Source organism: Oncorhynchus keta, chromosome 34 (genome assembly GCF_023373465.1).
Source record: "Oncorhynchus keta strain PuntledgeMale-10-30-2019 chromosome 34, Oket_V2, whole genome shotgun sequence".
NCBI lineage: Eukaryota > Metazoa > Chordata > Actinopteri > Salmoniformes > Salmonidae > Oncorhynchus > Oncorhynchus keta.
The window spans coordinates 32,836,118-32,859,393 of NC_068454.1; the positions used below are offsets into that span (position 1 = coordinate 32,836,118).

The following is a 23,276-nucleotide window of genomic DNA, read 5'->3' on the forward strand; positions in this document are numbered from 1 at the left end:
AGTATATTGCACTTTCACTTTAAATGTTTAGCTAAAGCACTTTGAATTAATTATATTGTGTCGTTTCTGTGTTTTCATGTTTTATGCACCGTCTCTTTAAGCATATGAGCATATGTGCTTCAAATGACAACATATTGTGAGATAAAGCCATGATGAACATGCTGGCATATTTTTCCAACAAATAATCACCTTACCATTTAAAAAAACAATAAAATATTGTGTTGTCTACATAACATAATAATGATGTGTTACATATTTTGCCCAACTGTGTTGTCTATTTCATTTTATTTGTCTAGCGGAACACATGTTTTATTTGATATTTGGCCGGACAACAATAACTTAACGGAACAATCCCTGCACTTCCGTTAATGACACCGGCAGCGGAGTTGTTACAACTGATTGTCAGCTTTTTTACATTTCAGTATTAACATTTCTCATTATATATTTGAGAGGTTGTTTGGCGACGGAAATCCAGTTTTAATCTGTCGCTGCAGGTGCAGCAAGAGGCTTGATTCCGAGTGTCGTTGATTATGGTGTAGAGGGAGCGTTTCTCTGAGACAGCAGGTAAACAACGGGGCAGACATTAGCTAGCATGTTCGCCTAGCTTGCTAGCAAGCCAAGTGACATTTCATTCGATAAAAACAATAGCTATATAACTAGATATATATGGTAGAAACATAGCTATCACCCTTAGGTGTGTTTTTATGAATCGCTCCAGTTGTCATCCCAGTCTAACATTGTAACACTGAAAGTTAGTGCATATTTCGATAGCTAACGTTGGCAAGCCAGTTGGTAGCTACGTTTCCTGCTACCTACCTAGGTTTCTAGCGGCTAACGTTAACATCTTAACTACTCTACTATGTTGGTATGTAGCTTACTAAAGTTAGCTAGCTAAACTAAACCCATAGCTAACTAGATTGCGGGAGTGATTAAATAAGTAGCTTCCTAAATATTTACTTGTCTAGCTACCTAGTTAGCTTCATATGTGATGTCATTGCATTTTTAGCACTACAGTAGCTAACTTTAGCTACTACACAGGAAACATTGTATAAAGTTAGCTAGTTAACGTTAGCTAAATGTGTTTACTACACTGATGTCACAACTAATCTTAGTTAACGTTATGTATCAGGGTTTTCTTGCTGTGTTAACTAGCTATGCTTTAGCTATCTGTGCAAGTATCGCCTTCCTTGCTTGCCACACCCTAACTAAGTCCTGAGTTTCACTTATTGTTTATTTGTCAAAAGCATCCTAATCCTGGCATTACATAACTATATGGGGAGTCTTCGCTTGTTGACTGCCTGCCTTGGTGCAGTGCAGCTCTGCCCTGCTTTCATATAGCTGAGAAACTAGTAGCCTGGAGACCCAAAGGTGAATTTTATTGGATTCAACGTCTGACATAAATGAGTGCTAGGAACAGGCAAACGTTTCCTTGCACTATCTCTACAAACCAGAATGTTGAATACAATGATATTTTATCTTACTTTACCTGTTGTCTGTGGTTTCCACGGGAAAGTATAATTCAATCAACTTTTCAAGGTGCTGGTAGTGCTTTCAGATTTCTATCACCTGAAGCTTGTGCAGACCCATTTAAACCTGGCAAGTATCCTTATGTGGCGTGCATGTATTTTCTTCTTTTGCCCATGCTTCAGGTGATAGAAATCTGAAAGCACTGCCAGTACTTTGAAAATTGTATTTCATTCTACTTTCCTGTCGATATATTGTCTCACATTCCTACCTGCAAAAGGACCAACCGGAAAGTAAGTACAATGCAATGAAATTAAGAAATAAAGACACTGGTAGCTGTGCTATGGGAAATTAACAACCAATCTATTGTGAACATGCTGTGGAATTGCTTACATTGTCTGTCTGTTAACATAGCTAGGACAAGTGGCTTTTAAGTTAGGCCTAAATGTAGGCTCTGTGCAGACTGCACTTTGAGCTAGCTTCGTGCCGCAACGAGAGATTTTGATGGGACATTGGGCCGATACAGATCGTTGGCTATGTGTAGATCCAGTTGTATTAGCTTCCATTAATGTGGGTTTTTTCTTTCCTTTTATAGAACCACAAGATTACTTCTTTGTTGTATGTGTGTACAACTGTGTGGTGGTGAGAATAAAACTCTGGATATGGAACATCTGCCTTGTTCTTGCCGGACAACCTGTAGTGAGTCAGAAATGTAGTCAATCAGCATTAAGTCACTAGCAGGTAAGGGAATCTATAGCCAACCGCTCAGATGGCTCCACCAAGCCATTTTTACATGCCCAATGTCCCAACAACAGAATCCCTTGTCGGGGGACAAAGCTACAGTACGTGAGCCTGCCCTGTAGTGCTGGCATGCAGGCAGTGACAGCTGAAGCAGGTGGGGGTCATACTTGGCACATTTCATGGACACACTGATATCTGATACCTAGGCCTCTGTCACTCCTATAAACACAAGCACTCGCTCTACATAGGCACAGGCAGCCTAGTGCGGCAGGGCCTATTCATTTTAAGATTTTGGGAATGATTTTCTGGTTCAGGTGCAGACATCCCAGGCCTGGTGGTTTTTGTTCCTTTTACATTCAGAACAAGGATGATTTGATGGATTGAAACAACTTCATCATAGTCTGGTATAAACTCTGCCTTGAACTTGTTCAAGAACGGACTTGACTGCAGTTCTTAGTGCAGCATGAATGCATGCCGATTCAGACACATTCCTTTGTTTGAAACTGAGTAGGCTAGTCAGTCAGTGATTCTTCAAATCAAGCTGAACTATTTTAATTAACCCGGGTAGTAGTCCTAGCCAAATATGACATCCACTAAGAGAATAACCCTATCAGGATGGCCAGTCTCATAGCGGGCGAATGACTCATACAGAAATGACAAGTTGGTCACTGAGCCGCTGTATTGTTGTGCTTCTGTGCTGCATCACCCCCGACAGTTTGTAGTCTGCTGCCAAGCATTTTGGGGGGATTTCAGCAACACAGCTCCTCAATGGCCCTAAATAACAGTGCATCCAGGTCTGTTGACAGTGTTTTAAACCTGCATCATGCCAACCATCTTCTCATTGTAAGACTGAGCTGACTACTGAGAACACAGTAAACAAGCTGATTAAAGTCAAGAGTCCAAAGGCCCATACAAGCTTCCCTCAATTGATCTAAGCTCGTGGGTGGAGTTGGATTTTTGGAGCATTGGACACCTTTTAGCCCTTTTAAATTATAGGATTCGCATAATATTCGACAAATATAGTACTCAACATCCAATATGGACCAAACTTCTTCCTGCCATTGAGTAAAATGTGTGGTAGCCAATAAAATGGTCCAAAGCCACCCATGGTCCCCCTCACACACCATGCCAATCCCACCCCAACAACCACGACAGTATTATTTCTCTGTATCTGACAAGTCGTTTGGAGCTCCAGCTTGAAGTATAGCTTTTTCATCCTTTGAAGTGTATTCCTCGTGATTTAAATGTTTTTATTTATTTTTATCCCCCCCCCATTAGAGAAATGAGCCATTGAAGTTGCTGACATCATTTACCATAAATCAGTGTGAAAGTGGTTTCCTGTGTTTATTAAATGGATCACAATATTTTCTTTGCAAATTTGTGTAAAAAAAACAACCTTTAAACAGGTCAACATTCACAAAGCCGCTGGGCCAGAGGGATTACCAGGACGTGTACTCAAAGCATGTGAAGACCAACTGTCAGGTGTCTTCACTGACCTTTTCGACTTCTCCCTTACCGAGTCTGTAATACCTACATGTTTCAAGCAGACCACCATAGTCCCTGTGCCCAAGGAAGCGAAGCTAACCTGCCGAAATGACTACCGCCAGTGGCACTCACGTCAGTAGCCATGAAGTGCTTTGAAAGGCTGGTCATGGCTCACATCAACAGCATCCCCCCCAGGACACCTTAGACCCACTCCAATTCGCATACCGCCCCAACAGATCCACAGATGACGCAATCTCAATCACATTCCACACTGCCCTTTCTCACCTGGACAAAAGGAACACCTATGTGAGAATGCTGTTCATTGACTACAGCTCAGCGTTCAACACCATAGTGCCCACTAAGCTAAGGACCCTGGAACTAAACACCTCCCTCTGCAACTGGATCGTGGGATCGTGGACTTCCTGACAGGCCACTCCCAGGTGGTAAGAGTAGGCAACAACACATCTGCCACGTTGATCCTTAACACTGGGGCCCCTCAGGGGTGTGTACTTAGTCCCCGCCTGTATTCCCTATTCACCCACGACTTGGCGTGGCGAAACACGACTCCAACACCATCATTAAGTTTGCTGACGACACAACAGGCCTGATCACCGACAACGATGAGACAACCTATAGGGAGGATGTCGGAGAACTAACTGTCAGTGTGGTGCCAGGACAACAACCTCTTGCTCAATGAGAGCAAGACTACGTAGCTGATCGTAGACTACAGGAAAAGGCTGGCCGAACACACTGTTTTATTTAACACATTTACGTTAAATAATGCAATCGACTTCAATGGCTAATTTCTCCAAACGGGAAATATAACATCACCAACTTCACATGGATTACATTACGAAGGATGACACGGAGACATAACTGATACTGTATACAGGTTGTTGGGGTGGGATTGGTGTGGGGTCCGTTGGCAGCTTTTGATGATTTTATTAGAATCCTCATTGTTGGGAAGAATTAGACCAATGGTCCAAATCGGATGTTGGGTTATATATATATTATATTATATAGATGGATGGATGGATGATTATGTGAGTTCGGTGCGATCAATTAGTTTAATTTCTTTAATTATATTTCAACAAAATAATGTTTCAGGAATGCAAATGTTACTTTTCTAACTACAGTGTAAACTCTTTATTATTTCCTCTTAATTAGCCTGGCTGGGATTAGTCTACTCATTGTGATCAAAGGCGGGAACAGCTGGGAAGTTAATACTACCTCTCCCCTTAATGTTTTTAAGCAGTTATGTCGTTTTCTGTTATGTCTGGGACAAACATGAATTAGACTAGGACGAATCTGGGTCCATAAGGACTGACTTGGGAAATGGTTACTGTTGGTACTTGGTTTGAAAACAACACCTAACCTCTATGCCTTTACCCTAGCCTGCCTCCTGCCCAAGCCACTTGGACATTGCTTACACCTAGCCCATATCCAACTGCACACCTAAAGGGAATGCAAGGTGTAAGTTGTTAGCTAGAGTTGTTCTTTTGGACAACAGTGTTTCTGTTGGCTGAAGGTCAAGTGCTGGTTGGTTGGTCTCTTCTCTGTGGTGGTAGAATGTAGCCTAGGGAAGTGATTGAGGAGAAGTTCAGCCCATTAAAACACACAGAGGAGCTATCAGACATGGTCTTTGTGTTTTAGAGTAATGCTTGAATTAACTCTGACTTAAATGACTAATCACTATTAAACTGTCAAACTCTATGTAGGCTAAGCAACAGCACTGGCGAAAGTACAATGGAAGGTAGCTCCACAAAGAAGTCTTGTTATAACTGAATACCACTGATTTTGTGGTCTCGCATGAGTGTTAACATCAAGTAGCTGACTTGGGTTCTGGCTGCCGGTGGCCAAGCTAAGTGATTTTTGGATTAATTCCGTTAGACTGGCGCAGTGGCACACCTATCAGACATGTTTCACATCACATGTAGTTCCTATCGACAGTGAATGTTGCAGGTGCATGAATAAGTCATCAGGTTATGTGATTGAGCAGCCACTGCTGTTCTCGGCAACTTTGTTGCTGCAGTGGCTTTTGGGGGATGCAGTGACTTTTTGAGTCCCAGGGGTGCTAAGTGTCCCAAGTCCCCTGCAGGCCCAGTGGAAAAGAAGCCACAACTAACACACCCAGCCACACGCTGGTGGGACAAAGGGCTTTGTGGGTAGCAGTTAGCACCTGTACATGCTCTGGCAAGACCTCACTTCATGTAATGTGAACATCAAGCAAAGGGAAGTGTATTCAGGGTTTTGAGTGCTTATTTCGTTCTTTTATTTCTCCTTTCATGTTGTCTATAGCCTACTACTATTATGAATTGGTCATATTTTATTGTAATATCACTACATCCCTGTCTCTTATGCATCATGTCACACACTGATCCACTGCTGTTATTGTGTGTTTTCAAGAGAGAGCGTAGGGTAGCCATGCTGACGTTGGCCAGTAAACTGAAGAGGGACGAGGGAGTGAAGACTGGCAGGGCCCCTGGGGGCCCCTCCGACTCCTCTCACAGGGTCTCTATCAGGGACCGGCTGCTCATCAAAGGTACAACACACATGACCTTCTATAAATGTATCTACCCATCTCCTCCAGTTAGTCTTTTCAGACTTCTAGCATCTGGGTGAACCTAATGCTCTTCTCATGAATTTCAAAGAAATTCAAATCTGTCTGTCTTTCTTTTTTAATCTTTTCATACTGTCTTCAGTTCTTTACATTTTGATCCCTGTATTCCTCTTGCTCACTCTTCTTCTCTATAGTCTCACCATCCCAGTCCCTTAATTGTCTGTCCTTGACCAATCTCCTCTAATTTTATTCCTCAACACTCCATGTTCTGTTTCAAGCTCTGTAGTTCTGCTTTCTTTAAAAATCCATTCAAATTCAAGGTCAGAAGCCCATCTAATGCAAAGGAGAATGGATGTCTTTCTGTTCAGTCACTGTGGATGTTCTTTCATCAGTCTCTTCTCTGTGATTCCTCCAAGTATTGTTTTTTTCTTTCTTTGAGTTACATTAATGGCTTTTATTCTTTTTGTTAATTTCCTGTGTTGGTCAAGACAAATTCCCCCTCAAGGGCAGAAAGAGTTGTCAAATTCTCTCTGTCATTTGAGTTGTCTGTTATGTTTGGATGCTCTTAGCCTACACAGTGCAGAGCCGATACCGTCGCAAGGTCACATTTTACCACTTCCTCTAGAGTTTCCTGAATAGCTAGCTAGAGTCAAACATCTCTGGTTGTGCCTCTCTGTCTCGTGATTGAGGAGGTGGGCTTTGAACGTTAGCAGAACAGGAACACTGTCCGGATGTAGCTTCGTCGTCATCCGCTCCTCTAGACTCCCTGACAGATTCGCATGTGTCCTCCCTCCTCTTTCTCCACCTCCCTCCTTCTCCACCTCTTTGTCTGTAGCTATTACTGTTTTGTGTCTTACCACTGGGGCATAATGTCCAAAGTTTATCCTCTTTTAATCATTCACCCTAACATCCACTGAAGGCAGTTTGCCACAAAGTACACAGTCCAATACTCCCTCTGAGGGAGGGAACATGCTTTTCTTTCTGTAAAGGTGTGGAGCTGAAACTGCGTCAGTCCAATGAATTGAATTGGTGGAAATAGCCCAGTACCCATTCATAATACATATGTAGTACAGACAGTCCATTCACAATTCTGTCATGATTTATTGTTTTAATATTGCTTGCACAGCACTGTATCGAAGCTCCTAAGCTGTACCTAGAGCAAGATAAGTTACTTCTCACCTCAGCACCGGCAGAGATGGTAAGGAAAGGGCAACACAAAAGAGTAACCCCTTCTCTCCCCACAGGACTCCCTAGTGAGGTTGAGGTTACAGTTACTGTACAGTCATCTGAGTTGACCCTTGTATTTATTTACTTTTTTTGCACTGTCTCTATGCACATTCTCAGGGCCCTACACACACACTGACACTCCAACACACATACAAGCACTCATTCCATAATTTGCTCACACACACATAAACTCAGCAAAAAAAGAAACGGCCCCCTTTTTAGGACCCGGTCTTTCAAAGATAATTTGTAAAAATCCAAATAACTTCACACATGCTCATTGTAAAGGGTTTAAACACTGTTTCCCATGCTTGTTCAATGCGCCATAAACAATTAATGAACATGCACCTGTGGAGCGGTCGTTAAGGCACTAACAGCCTACAGACGGTAGGCAATTAAGGTCACAGTTATGAAAACGTAGGACACTAAAGAGGCCTTTCTACCGACTCAGAAAAACACAAAAAGAAAGATGCCCAGGGTCTCTGCTCATCTGCGTGAACGTGCCGTAGGCATGCTGCAAGGAGGCATGAGGACTGCAGATGTGGCCAGGGCAATAAATTGCAATGTCCGAACTGTGACACGCCTAATGGGCTGACCACACCGCATGTGTCGCGTGCGCAAGCGTTTTTTATTTTTTTGTATTTAACCAGGTAGGCAAGTTGAGAACAAGTTCTCATTTACAATTGCGACCTGGCCAAGATAAAGAAAAGCAGTTCGACACATACAACGACACAGAGTTACACATGGAGTAAAACAAACATACAGTCAATAATACAGTATAAACAAGTCTATATACGATGTGAGCAAATGAGGTGAGATAAGGGAGGTAAAGGCAAAAAAAGGCCATGGTGGCAAAGTAAATATAATATAGCAAGTAAAACACTGGAATGGTAGATTTGCAGTGGAAGAATGTGCAAAGTAGAAATAAAAATAATGGGGTGCAAAGGAGCAAAATAAATAAATAGGGAAGGGAAAGAGGTAGTTGTTTGGGCTAAATTATAGGTGGGCTATGTACAGGTACAGTAATATGTGAACTGCTCTGACAGTTGGTGCTTAAAGCTAGTGAGGGAGATAAGTGTTTCCAGTTTCAGAGATTTTTGTAGTTCGTTCCAGTCATTGGCAGCAGAGAACTGGAAGGAGAGGCGTCCAAAGAAATAATTGGTTTTGGGGGTGACCAGAGAGATATAGCTGCTGGAGCGCGTGCTACAGGTGGGTGATGCTATGGTGACCAGCGAGCTGAGATAAGGGGGAACTTTACCTAGCAGGGTCTTGTAGATGACATGGAGCCAGTGGGTTTGGCGACGAGTATGAAGCGAGGGCCAGCCAACGAGAGCATACAGGTCGCAATGGTTGGTAGTATATGGGGGTTTGGTGACAAAACGGATGGCACTGTGATAGACTGCATCCAATTTGTTGAGTAGGGTATTGGAGGCTATTTTGTAAATGACATTGCTGAAGTCGAGGATTGGTAGGATGGTCAGTTTTACAAGGGTATGTTTGGCAGCATGAGTGAAGGATGCTTTGTTGCGAAATAGGAAGCCAATTCTAGATTTAACTTTGGATTGGAGATGTTTGACGTGGGTCTGGAAGGAGAGTTTACAGTCTAACCAGACACCTAGGTATATGTAGTTGTCCACGCATTCTAAGTCAGAGCCGTCCAGAGTAGTGATGTTGGACAGGCGGGCAGGTGCAGGCAGCGATCGGTTGAAGAGCATGCATTTAGTTTTACTTGTATTTAAGAGCAACTGGAGGCCACGGAAGGAGAGTTGTATGGCATTGATGCTTCCCTGGAGGGTTGTTAACACAGTGTCCAAAGAAGGGCCAGAAGTATACAGAATGGTGTTGTCTGTGTAGAGGTGGATCAGAGACTCACCAGCAGCAAGAGTGACATCATTGATGTATACAGAGAAGAGAGTCGGTCCAAGAATTGAATCCTGTGGCACCCCCATAGAGACTGCCGGAGGTCCGGACAGCAGACCCTCCGATTTGACACACTGAACTCTATCAGAGAAGTAGTTGGTGAACCAGGCGAGGCAATCATTTGAGAAACCAAGGCTGTCGAGTCTGCGGTGATTGACAGAGGCGAAAGCCTTGGCCAGATCAATGAATACGGCTGCACAATAATGTTTCTTATCGATGGCGGTTATGATATCGTTTAGGACCTTGAGCGTGGCTGAGGTGCACCCATGACCAGCTCTGAAACCAGATTGCATAGCAGAGAAGGTATGGTGAAATTCGAAATGGTCGGTCATCAATTTGTTGACTTGGCTTTCGAAGACCATAGAAAGGCAGGGTATATAGATATAGGTCTGTAGCAGTATGTCAAGAGTGTCCCCCCCCTTTGAAGAGGGGGATGACCGCAGCTGCTTTCCAATCTTTGGGAATCTCAGACGACACGAAAGAGAGGTTGAACAGGCTAGTAATAGGGGTGGCAACAATTTCGGCAGATAATCTTTAGAAAGAAAGTGTCCAGATTGTCTAGCCCGGCTGATTTGTAGGGGTCCAGATTTTGGTGGTGTGTCGCAGCATCATCGGACTGAGCTTGTTGTCATTGCAGGCCATCTCAATGCTGTGCATTACAGGGAAGACATCCTCCTCCCTCATGTGGTTCCCTTCCTGCAGGCTCATCTAGGCTCATCCTGACATGACCCTCCAGCATTACAATGCCACCAGCCATACTGCTCATTCTGTCAGTGATCTGCTATGGCCAGCGGAGAGCCCGGCACTCAAGAGAGTTCTCCCATTGAGAACGTCTGGAACCTGTTGGATCGGAGGGTGAGGGAGGGCTAGGGCTAGCCCCCCTCCACACAGAAATGTCTGGGAACTTGCAGGTGCCTTGGTAACATCTCACAGCAAGAACGGGCAAATCTGGGGCAGTCCATGAGGAGGAGATGCACTGCAGTACTTAATGCAGCTGGTGGCCACACCAGATACTGACTTACTTTTGATTTGGACCCCCCTTTGTTCAGGGACACATTATTCCATTTCTGTTAGTCACATGTCTCTGGAACTTGTTCAGTTTGTCTCAGTTGTCGAATCTTATGTTCATAGAAATATCTACAGATGTTAGGTTTTCTGAAAATAAGCGCAGTTGACAGTGAGAGGACGTTCCTTTTTTTGATGAGTTTACATTTATACTCAACTTTTCATACAATCATCATATACACTGCTGCTACTCTGTTTATCATACAGTATATACTGATGCCTAGTCACCTCACCACTGTACTGTACATCTCCCTCCATCACTCCAGTGTCCCTGTCCATTGTAATTATGGTTCTGGAACTGACCCTGTATATACTTACTTGTGTTCTTATTTTTATTGCTTGTTTTGTTTTTTCTAATGTTTAGTCCTATATTGATTACTGTATTTTTGGATTTGGAGTTTGCGAGAAGTACACAAGTACAGTGAAATGCCTGTGACATTAACTTGAAACTGTAGACAAACTGACTGTGGTACAAATTATTTGCTGAACTGTCCGCAGGTTTATCAATCATATTGTCTTTGTTTTGATTCATTTACAACCTGATTTATGAGATAATTACTGTAGCTACCATTTCATAATATTTGTTTCAGTCATACATTCAGCCTATGAATGATAAGGTAACTTTTTTTGCAGGGGTGTCTAGTAAGTTTGTAGCATTCCAACAACACAGGGCTGAGAGAGAAGGTAAGGGAGCGTGGGATATGATGTTGTTCCCTTAGGATTTGGTGCACACCACTGACTGCGCTCTCCTAGCTACCCACACAATCAGGATTCTTAGTTTTAGTCTGACGTGTGTCTCTCTCTCTCTCTCTCATATTGCAGAAGTTGCAGAACTTGAAGCCAACCTTCCTAGTAAGTGTATGCAGTGCAACATAAAAAAAGTTGCGGATTCATGTGAATGATGTGTTTGATGTTCCCATGGCTCATTAGTAACTGAAGAGTCAGTTGCAGGCAGCGGTGGATGGCTCGGCTGTAGTGCTCCTGTCTGAACACCAGGGGGAGATTAAGAGCCACTGGAAAATGGATGATGATCATAGACCAGTTACTTCTTACTTTTGTAGCCAAATACAGTGCTCCATTGATATATACACCACCGGTCAAATGTTTTAGAACATCAAAGGGTTTTTCTTTATTTTTACTATTTTCTACATTGTATAATAATAGTAAAGACGTCAAAACTATAAAATAACACATGGAATCATGTAGTAACCAAAAAAGTGTTAAACAAATTCAAATATATTTGAGATTCTTCAAATAGCCATCCTTTGCCTTGATGAAAGCTTTGCACACTCTTGGCGTTCTCTCTCAACCAGCTTCATGAGGTAGTCATCTGGAATGCATTTCAATTAATGTTGCGTCCTATTAAAAGTTAATTTATGGAATTTCTTAATGCGTTTGAGCCAATCAGTTTTGTTGTGACAAAGTAGATAGCCCTATTTGGTAAAAGACTAAGTCTATATAATGGCAAGACATCTCAAATAAGCAAAGAGAAGGTCAGTAATTACAGAAAATTTCAAGAACTTTGAAAGTTTCTTCAAGTGCATCTGCAAAAACCATCAAGCGCTATGATGAAACTGGCTGTCATGAGGACCGCCACAGGAATGGAAGACCCAGAGTTTCCTCTGCTGCAGAGGATACGTTCATTAGAGTTACTAGCCTCAGAAATTGCAGCCCAAATAAATTCTTCAGAGTTCAAGTAACAGACACATCTCAACATCAACTGTTCAGAGAAGACTGTGACACTCAGGCCTTCATGGTTGAATTGCTGCAAAGAAACCACAACTGAAGAGACTTGTTTGGTCCAAGAAACACAATGGACATTAGCCCGGGGAAATGTGTCCTTTGGTCTGGAGTCGAAATTAGACATTTTTGGTTCCAACTGCTGTGTCTTTGTGAGACACTGTGTGGGTGAACGGATGATCTCTGCATATGTGGTTCCCGCTGAAGCATGGAGGAGAAGGTGTGGGGGTGCTTTGCTGGTGACACTGTCAGTGATTTTATTTAGAATTCAAGGTACACTTAACCAGCAGGTTTACCACAGCATTCTGCAGTGATACGCCATCCCATCTGGTTTGGTCCCATTATCATTTGTTTTTCAACAGGACAATGACCCAACACACCTCCGGGCTGTGTAAGGGCTATGTGACCAATAAGGAGAGTGATGGAGTGCTGCGTCAGATGACCTGGCCTCCACAATTCCCAGACCTCAACCAAATTGAGATGGTTTGGGATGAGTCGGACCTCAGAGTGAAGGAAAGGCAGCTAACAAGTGCTCAGCATATGTGGGAACTCCTTCAAGACTGTTGGAAAAGCATTCCAGGTGAAGCTGGTTGAGGGAATGCCAAGAATGCCTTGATGACAGCAGTGCACAAAGGGTGGCAATTTGAAGAATCTCAATTATAAAATTTATTTGGATTTGTTCAATACTTTTGGTTACTACATTATTACATAAGTTATTTGATAGTTTTGATGTCTTCACTATTATTCTACAATGTAGAAAATAGTAAAAATGAAGAAAAACCCTTGAATGAGTAGGTGTTCTAAAATGTTTGACCGGTACTGTGTTATCATAACATAGAGATAACAAAGATAGTGTAGACCAAGATTTATAATGTACACATAGATTAAAAAATAATTAAGATAACTATGTACATTTCCCAGAAAATATCAATTCAAATGTAAATGTTGGCTAATAACAACTGAGAGATATGCCCTTATCCTCTCTCTCCCCACCTTAGGTACGTGTAAAGCCAGCTTCCCTGATGAGAACAAGCTACATCACTTTCAGCTGGCTGTCTCTCCAGGTAAGACCCCACCAGCCCCCATCTCACTAATAGCCAACCTGTGTGTATGTAGACCTACATAAATAACAATTGTATAAAACAAGTGTGCAGTGAGCTAGTTACTAGGATAGTAAGGTATGATAACAGTCTGGAAGCTGTTTCTAATCCCTTCAGTCAACCTTTAGAAGTAGGCTCTTAATAAGTGGCAGCGCTTAAGTAATTGTATTCTCCAAACCGTTGACCTCCTCTGAGAGTTAAACTGGATCAGTGAGGTCAGGAGGTCAAGTCTAAGATGGACTACATCAGCGATTTCTCTAATTGCTGCAGACTGCAGTGCTTTTAAAGGGCATAAACTCCATGCCAGCTGAGTATCACACTGATAAAAATAAAATCATGTGCTGTTCTTTCTGACTATTGTCACCATTATCCAAAGTTGTAGCTCACACCAATGACAAGCTGTACCAGTACAAACTTATTATTGAGTATTCTATAGTCCCCTATTGAGAACTGCTCTCCAGGCAAAAGTTCTGCTTCTCAGGAAGGTAATTGAGAGTCCTGGATCACGTCTGTGACAGCACGTCCTGTTCTAGCCTAAGTGGTTGTTCCCTGTATTTAAATGCAGGCTGTCTCCAGCAGGATGGCAGGCAGGCAGCCATCATTATTCCCCAGGCAGGTCCTGTCTTAGAGCGCTGCCTAGTGCATACCTGCCCTGTATACTGTAGTCTGAAGACGTACTGTTACTGGAGCAGCCTGGAATTATTCATGCCTTAGGAGACTTTGTTCTCCTAACTCTGTGTGTGTGCCTGCTTGTGTGAATTTCATCACGCACACACCCACCCTTCTCCAGGTATGTGCACCTCATTTATTCTCTTGCTAAATGAGCTCAGTTCCTTCCTTTAGCCTTCATAAAGTGCAGTATCAGCAGATTCTCTGATACTGCGCTGTTGGTTGTCACCATTAGAGCAGTGTTGTTCTGGAGTATTCAAAGACAGCCTGTTTGGAGGTCACAGAGGGCAGTGTGGTTTAGCTGGGGAGTGAGTAGTAGGAACTGGGGACAGGATAGCTGTTGTTCTCCCTCTGTGGAGCCAGGAGACTTGGCTATCTGCCCCATGCGTTTAGCCTGCCCTGTCCAGGCTCAGGAGGATGGGCACAGCAACATGCATGTTTAATGCAGTGCATTTGTAATGTTTTGCCACTTTCCTCACATCTGCTGCATTTTTTTTTCTCAGACCTTTTTTGTTTTTAAAGAGAGCCTTTACTATTTCAGTAATATCTCCGTGTCAGCAGGGGGCACCTGTAATGCTCAACTCTGTTAGAGCTTAATCTAGCATGGAGATAGTGGATAGCATCTCATTTCACCAACTGAACTGTTTTAGAACCAAGCTCCTCAATACCTTGCATGGGTTGTAACATTGAGGTGCCTCCATAGTCCCTGTTCGAGGGGTGATTTAACAATTACCTTCATGCTGTACTTTGGTACGACAAGATCCAAAATGTCCCTATGCTGTCAGGCCCGCACTCCTCGAGGTCTATGAAGTTTTTGGTTGAAAAGATTCCGATTGGGAGCACCTAAATAATCTGCTCTGCACAAAGCCCAGGGCTAAGATCATGCAGTGTGAAAAGCCCTCTAATACTAGCTCCTCATTCACAGTCTGTGTCAGTGCCCCAGAGCACGATTGAGAGGACCGCCCAGCCCCAGCAGTTGACTCTCTTTCAATTCACAGCCTGTGGGAATGATAATGGTGATTAATTGCGGAATGACCCGTAGATAAATTATCCTTCGAGTTTCTACTACACAGGTGATTGTTGGCAAAACCCACAGGTTCTCCCGGCTTCTCCCAAGAGAAGAGGTAATGTCATGAATTTGGATGTGGTGTGTTTCGGAGCCACCTCTCTATCACCTCTCTATTTCTGCAGTGCTTTCAGCCAGTCACTCTCAAAAGGCATATTTTATATGCTGAGCAGTCATTTTAGTGTGTGTGCGCGTCTGTTTGTGCACGGGTGCTCTCTGAGCCCTTTTAACGCTGAGTCAAGTGTATTCTCTTCTCTTGAGCCGGCTATTGTATTAACTTACTAAAGGCATGGCTCCCCTGCTCTGGAGTTGACCTCTAATGACCGGTAGAGAGGTGAGTGACTGTCTGGGAGTCTCAGCCTCAGAATTACAGTGCCTAAGGATAGTATTTAGACCCTTTGACCTTTTCCATATTTTGTTAGGTTACAGCCTTATTCTACAATTTAATACATTCCCTCAATCTACATACAATACCTCATAATGACAAAGCAAAAACAGGGTTTTAGACATTTTTGTGAATTTATAATAAACTGAAATATCACATTTGCATAAGTATTCCGACCCTTTATGCAGTACTTTGTTGAAGCACCTTTGGCAGTGACTACATCCTTGAGTATTCTTGGGTATGACACTACAAGCTTGGCACACCTGTATTTGGGGAGTTTCTCCCATTCTTCTCTGCAGATCCTCTCAAGCTCTGTCAGGTTGGATGGGGAGCGTTGCTGCACAGCTATTTTCAGGTCTCTTCAGAGATGTTCAATCAGGTTCAAGTCCGTAGCTCTGGCTGGGCCACTCAAGGATAATCAGAGACTTGCTGCATGCTTAGGGCCATTGTTCTGTTGGAAGGTGAAACGTTGCCTCTGTCTGAGGTCCTGAGCGCTCTGGAGCAGGTTTTCATTAAGTATCTCTCTGTACTTTGCTCCATTCGTCTTTGCCGGCCAGTCCCTGCCGCAGAAAACCATCCCCACAGCATGATGCTGTTTCTTTCAGACGTGACACTTGGCATTCAGGCCAAATAGTTCAATCTTGCTTTCTTCAAACCAGAGAATCTTGTTTCTCATGGTCTGAGAGTCTTTAGGTGCCTTTTGGCAAACTCCAAGCGGGCTGTCATGAGGAATGGCTTTTGTCTGGCCACTCTACCATAACGGCCTGATTGGTGGAGTGCTGCAGAGATGGTTGTTCTTCTGGCAGGTTCTCCCATCTCCACATCGGAACTCTGTAAATCTGTCAGTGACCATCCGGTTCTTGGCCACCTCCCTGACCAAGGCCCTTCTCCCCTGAATGCACACTTTCTAGGAAGAGTCTTGGTGGTTCAAAAGGTATTCCATTTTAAGAATGATGGAGATCACTGTGGTCTTGCGGACCTTCAATGCTGCAGAAATGTTTGGTACCCTTCCCCAGATCTGTGCTTCAAGACAATCTTGTTTCGGAGCTCTACGAACAATTCCTTCGACTTCATGGCTTGGTTTTTCCTCTGACATGCACTGTCAGCTGTGGGACATTATATAGACAGGTGTATGTGCCTTTCCAAATAATTTCCAATCAGTTGAATTTACTACAGATCTCCAATCAAGTAGTAGAAACCTCTCAAGGATGATCAATGGAAACAGTATGCATCGGAGCTCAATTTGAGTCTCATAGCAAAGGTTCTGAATACTTTCTATTTTTTATTATTAATACACTATCCCTACTTTTGTAAATATATATTTAAAAAAAATCTGTTTTCGCTTTTCATTAAGGGGTATTGTGTGTAGATTGCTGTTTTCGCCTGCCATATCAGTTCTGTTATACTCAGACATTATTTTAACAGTTTTAGAAACTTTAGAGTGTTTTCTTTCCAAATCTACCAATTATATGCATATCCTAGCTTCTGGGCCTGACTAACAGGCAGTTTACTTTGGGCATGCTTTTCATCAGGACGTGAAAATACTGCCCCCTACCCAAGAGAGGTTAAAGAAGAAATGTCTTTGTTTCTTGCCGTTTTGAGCCTGTAATCGAACCCACAAATGCAGATGCCTCAGATACTCAAGTAGTCTAAAGGACAGTTTTATTGCTTCTTTAATCAGGACAACAGTTTCAGCTGTGCTAACATAATTGCAAAAGGTTTTTCTAATGATCAATTAGCCTTTTAAAATGATCAACTTGGATTAGCTAATACAACATGACATTGGAACATAGGAGTGATGGTTGCTGATAATGGGCCTCTGTACGCCTATGTAGATATTCCATTAAAAATCATCTGTTTCCAGCTACAATAGTTATTTACAACATTAACAATGTCTACACTGTATTTCTGATCAATTTGGTGTTATTTTAATGGACAAAAGATTTGATTTTCTTTCACAAACAAGGACATTTCTAAGTGACCCCAAACTTTTGAACGGTAATTGAACGGTAATGTACTTACCACACCATCATCTAATTGGACTTTCCTCTATACGTCCATGCTTGTGGTTAAATTACTCTATCATAACATTTTGTCTGTCATATCTAGGGCGGTCATACTTAGTGGCGTGTTGCTTAGGGCACTATCCTAAGTTGATAACTACAGCTGTAAGGCACCAGCTTCGGACAGTCTAGAGGGATGACCTATGGACAGTGGCGTAAACTACTTAAGTAAAAATACTTTCAAGTACTACTTAAGTAGTTTTTTTTGTGGTATCTGTACTTTACTATTTATATTTTTGCCTACTTTTACTTCACTGCATTCCTAAAGAAAATGATATACCTTTTACTCCATACATTTTCCCTGACACCCAAAAGTTCTTGTTACATTTTGACAGGAAAAGGGTCCAATTCACGTACTTATCAAGAGAACATCCCTGGTCATCTGCCGTTGATCTTGTGGACTCACTAAGCACATGCTTCGTTCATAAATTAGATCAGATTTTCCTAATATAAGGATTTTGAAATTGATACTTAAGTATATTTAAAGCCAAATACTTTTAGACTTTTACTCAAGTAGTATTTTACTGGGGTATTTAACTTGAGTCTTTTTCTATTCATTTATCTTTACTTTTACACCAACAACCAAGAGAATGAACTAAAGAGAAAAAAAAACAGAACAGCAAACAACAATGCCAAAAACGACACACAAAAAAGCGAAGGACATCAAGGATAACTAAAATCATAACAGCAATGCCAACTGTATATGTTTGTGTGCATGTCTGGCACATACATGAACAGTGGGGCAAAAAAGTATTTAGTCAGCCACCAATTGTGCAAGTTCTCCAACTTAAAAAGATGAGAGGCCTGTAATTTTCATCATAGGTACACTTAAACTATGACAGACAAAATGAGAAAAGAATTCCAGAAAATCACATTGTAGGATTTTAAATGAATTTATTTGCAAATTATGGTGGAAAATAAGTATTTGGTCACCTACAAACAAGCAAGATTTCTGGCTCTCTCAGACCTGTAACTTCTTCTTTAACCTGTAGTGACACCCCAACCCGTGAACGGGACCGATGTCATCATCTGACACTACTTAGCATAACGCAACGGACATAAATCTTCCTAGAAAATATTCCTATTCATGAAAATCACAAGTGAAATATATTGGAACACAGCTTAGCCTTTTGGTAATCACCCTGTCATCTCAGATTTTCTAAATATGCTTTACAGCCAACGCTAGACAAGCATTTGTGTAAGTTTATCATAGCCTATCATAGCATTATGCCTTGCTAGCAGCAGGCAACCTTGTCATTTGGATAATCCAGAAGAAGATTGGGAGAATGTCATATGGTCAGATGAAACCAAAATATAACTTTTTGGTAAACTCAAATCGTCGTGTTTGGAGGACAACGAATGCTGAGTTGCATCCAAAGAACACCATACCTACTGTGAAGCATGGGGGTGGAAACATGCTTTGGGGCTGTTTTTCTGCAAAGGGACCAGGACGACTGATCCATGTAAAGGAAAGAATGAATGGGGCCATGTATCGTGAGATTTTGAGTGAAAACCTCCTTCCATCAGCAAGGGTATTGAAGATGAAACATGGCTGGGTCTTACAGCATGACAATGATCCCAAACACACCGCCCGGGCAACGAAGGAGTGGCTTCGTAAGAAGCATTTCAAGGTCCTGGAATTGCCTAGCCAGTCTCCAGATCTCAACCCCATAGAAAATCTTTGGAGGGAGTTGAAAGTCCATGTTGCCCAGCAACAGCCCCAAAACATCACTGCTCTAGAGGAGATCTGCATGGAGGAATGGGCCAAAATACCAGCAACATTGTGTGAAAACCTTGTGAAGACTTACAGAAAACGTTTCATTGCAAACAAAGGGTATATAACAAAGTATTGAGAAACTTTTGTTATTGACCAAATACTTATTTTCCACCATAATTTGCAAATAAATTCATTAAAAATCCTACAATGTGATTTTCTGGATTTTTTCTTCTTCTAATTTTGTCTGTCATAGTTGAAGTGTACCTTTGATGAAAATTACAGGTCTCTTCTTTTTAAGTGGGAGAACTTGCACAATTGGTGGCTGACTAAAATATTGTGCACTTTGTACGAGTTGTCAGCAGCTGCGTTGTTTGTAGATTGGCTGTAACCTTTCAACCAAATCTCCTGGTGTTTTTGCTTCAAAATGCTTAGTGACGGTCATGGCCCGCATTTTCCACAGCGTCCACGTGTGGGAACCGTTTCAGTAACTGCGAACTGAGACGAGGATATCTTTGGGCGATATCACACAGTGTTATACTAGTTGGAGTTACCGGGTCAGTGGCGGGACTGAAGCTGTTAGTTTCATTGTTACGGGGTCTGTCGCCCTCAAAGCGTAAAATGTATCATCGGAAGCAGAGTCCACTCTGAACATTGATACTTCGTTTCCTGAGACTGCTGCACTGCTTGCAGAAGTGTCTGAAGGAAGTTCATCTTAGCTACAGTATTGCATGATTCCAATGAGGATGGAAGTTGCTCACTCAGACTGCTTCCTCGAAATCATGAAAATAATAGTCTGAGGTTTGCTGATTTGTATGTGTTGAGATATTGTAATATCAGCTTGAGTCAGATTCTGTACCAAGAGGTATCAAAAAAGTATTTGTCCCCAAGGGTCCTGTTGACAGATACTCCTTGTGGATGACTGTGTTGCAGCAAACATTAGGAGAACACAGTGTGGTCGGTGGAGGCAGCACGGTTACTTGTGACCATAATTGGTTGTTTTTCCAATCAATCAGTGGCACCAAACGATCCATCAAGCCTGCTCAGAGTAGCAGGTGTTCAGTTTTGTGGCTGGTAACATACACAGGGTGAACAAGCGATACGTTTTGGAAGTGTAGTTTCAGCATGAGTCGCTTTGTGAGTGGCAAAGTAGTTTGAGTGAAACCAAAGTTTAGTGAGGTTCACAGCCCTTTTGAGATCATTTTATCCATGTTTGAGAGATGAGTGTTATTGTCGAGCCGAATGAATAGTGCATCACAGGGCTCTACACAATTCTTTCCCCCAAGGAGTACATGTGCTCTTAAATGAAAAAATGTAGGCGCACCCAGAAATTGAGGCGCACAGTGTAAAATGTTAAAGTAACAAAGAATTTATTACATACATATTTATACTGCTTGTGTGTGTGTGCATGTACCAAGGGGCACACATCTATGCAACAGCACATACCACCAAAACCACACATTGACCCATGCCTACTAGTCGCAAAGGATATCAGTTGGCCAGCTGCTTTTGTATGTTTGCCGTCTTGCACGCTAAGAGGTCAGCCAGAGGTCCACAGCAGGAGTGGGATCAAACTCCTCGACTGAAGGTCCCTCCAGGCTGATCCTCATCAGGTCTTCCCTGGTTGAGACCCCAAGGCAGCTTCTTGTCGAATTCTTAATCCGGTTCTGCGCAGAGAAGCCTCGCTCACACTGGACGGCTGAAATGGGCAGCACCAGCATAAGCTGTACCAACTCCAGTATGTTCTAGGGAAAATATGATATCTTTCAATTTCATTTAAACTCTTACCATTTAACTTATCAAAATCAAACATAGAAGGATACCATACATAGCCACTCAGGACTGTTAGCCTGCCTTGTAATCGTGCCTGTAGGGGTCCTTTGTCAACATGGTCTCCCACAGGCCACTGTAGGACTTGTCCTACAGCTCCTGCCACTCAAAGGTGAGAAGGCTGGCCTGGTCGTCTGGCCATGTGTTAGGGTTTAGCACTCTGAAAGACTCCACTGCGGTCTGGACACCCTCATCCTTCAGCAAACCACCAAACCTGGCTTTGAGATCATCCACGCTGATGTTGATGGCCGCCTCCATGTGCTGCTTCAGTTGGGCATTGGTGAGGTCTTTGAAGACTTTCAGATTCCTCTTCAGTGTTATTCCCTTTAACAGAAATGACACACACACACACATAGAGATTCACACCAACACACAATGAAATGTCTGGGCATTTGTCTGTCTTATATATATATATATTTTTTTAAATAAGACTTCTCCACTGCATTTCCCTCCTTCTCCTCGTTGTTCTATTAGGCAACGAATACATTGATTCTCACACTGAGAATATGTCTTAATCATCGATTTTAATCATCGACTTCTCTTGCATCCTAACAAGCTGTCATCCTAACACACCTGGAATCTCCTCTCATCACCCTGCTGCTGAGCAAGCATGGGCTGGATCTTCTCCAGCATGCCTCCTGCTTTTGCCCTAAGCTTTAGTGCTTCCAGTCTGGTCACTGTCTTCCTCGAGTCTGATGTGGCTTGGGGGAGGATCAGGTCATTCCTTTGCAGGGGGATGCTAAGTATAGCTCCTCAAACATGTCTGAAAGAAAATGGCAGAATACACATACTCCATTTCCCGTATTATCTGTGAAGTAGTGAGTAAATAAACTGTCACCTGTTCAATTACTTGATTCTGACAGTTTATTTGAGTCTTGTGGTATTACATTTTCTGTGTAGAACTTACCTCCTTTGCCCGCCCTTGAACTTCCGCTGTTGTTGATGCTACGGCCAGGTGCTCCATGTGCTGCAGAACAACGGAGTACTGGCCTTTGTCAGTGGCACGGTCCTTGTCTTTTCCATGCTGCAGGAACACTTTTTGAGGGCTCTGTAGACATGGGGGATCCAGCAAGTGCCCTTGACGCTAGAGGGTGTGCAAATATCCACACAGCTCTCTCGCCCGAAAACATAGAGCTCTTGTTTGGATTTTCCGCTGAAGTGATACATCTTCCATTTCAGATTCAGAAGATCGTACACGGCAGACACCTTTTGGCTCTTTCTTCTGAAAGTATTGCCAGCCCTAGCCTGTGAAAGTCAGAACAGAATCTTCCAAACAATTCAACCCCCTGTCTCTTGTGCCAGCAGAAAACAATAATTCTGCGGTATTTACCATTCCAGCACTTAGAGCACACACACACACACACACACACACTGTTTAACATTCTCTGCTTGCAAATAAAACTCAATCATAGGTTTGTAACTAATAAATTATCTTTGTGGCATACAGTGGATTGGAATTATATGCCCCCCTGCCTCTCTCTGCAGATGGGCAATTACTCCCCCATTGTGGCCCATGTTCACGGAGGCACCATCTGCCCCGAAGGAGATGCAATTCCTCATCCATGACCATCCAATGAGCAAACAGCACGAAATGCGGCCTTGGTGGCATCCAAAACACCTCGAATGACAACACAAAAAAACTATTCTACAAAAGTATTTCTGACAAACTAAATTCTATCTCCATTACGAATAATGATTCAACTTTACACAAGAATAAAGCCTGTAAAGAGAAACAACTTACCAATGGCATGGGAGTGCTCAAGAGTCTGTCTGACCAGGAGATTGACTGGCTTCCCATCTCCCAACAAGCACATGAAGACAATATCGCATTCGTTGTTGGATGTATCAGTGTCTCCGTCTATTAGAATGGCAAAATGCTTTGCGGCTTTCAGCTTCGCTGACAGGCCCTCTCATTATGTCAGCAATTTTACCAATCATCTCCGCACATCTTCATTGTCATATGTGGGATTAATGTCAACTCCGTTTTTGTGGTCTGATAAGCGGCCCAAATTTGATGAAAGGTTCTTCTTTCGCAATGAAGTATGCAATGTTTATCTTTAATTTCAGATGCCTCCTCTTCTCCTCCTCAGACAGCAGCACTTGCCTTGCTGACACAGTGCCTGATGGTTTCTCCTGTCTCAACAGGGACCGATATCTGTACTGGATATTCCGCTGCGAGATCTTATGTTTTGTTACATTATCTCTTTTCAGATGCGGGTTTCCTGACACGAAGGACTTGCTGCCCGCCTG

The 23,276-nt window shown here is 42.7% G+C and overlaps 1 protein-coding gene across 1 annotated transcript in view; it reads left to right on the forward strand.

The window, feature by feature from the left end:
* Positions 1-334: 334 nt before the first annotated feature.
* The window catches only part of LOC118366968 (NEDD8-conjugating enzyme UBE2F), an 89,113-nt gene continuing 66,171 nt past the window's right edge, over positions 335-23,276 (forward strand). Inside the window, exons 1-4 of the mRNA XM_035749841.2 lie at positions 335-564; positions 6,097-6,232; positions 11,282-11,311; positions 13,198-13,263. Of these exons, the coding sequence (XP_035605734.1) occupies positions 6,115-6,232; positions 11,282-11,311; positions 13,198-13,263 (214 nt within the window). The 5' untranslated portion in view covers positions 335-564; positions 6,097-6,114. The remainder of the gene's footprint in view (positions 565-6,096; positions 6,233-11,281; positions 11,312-13,197; positions 13,264-23,276) is intronic.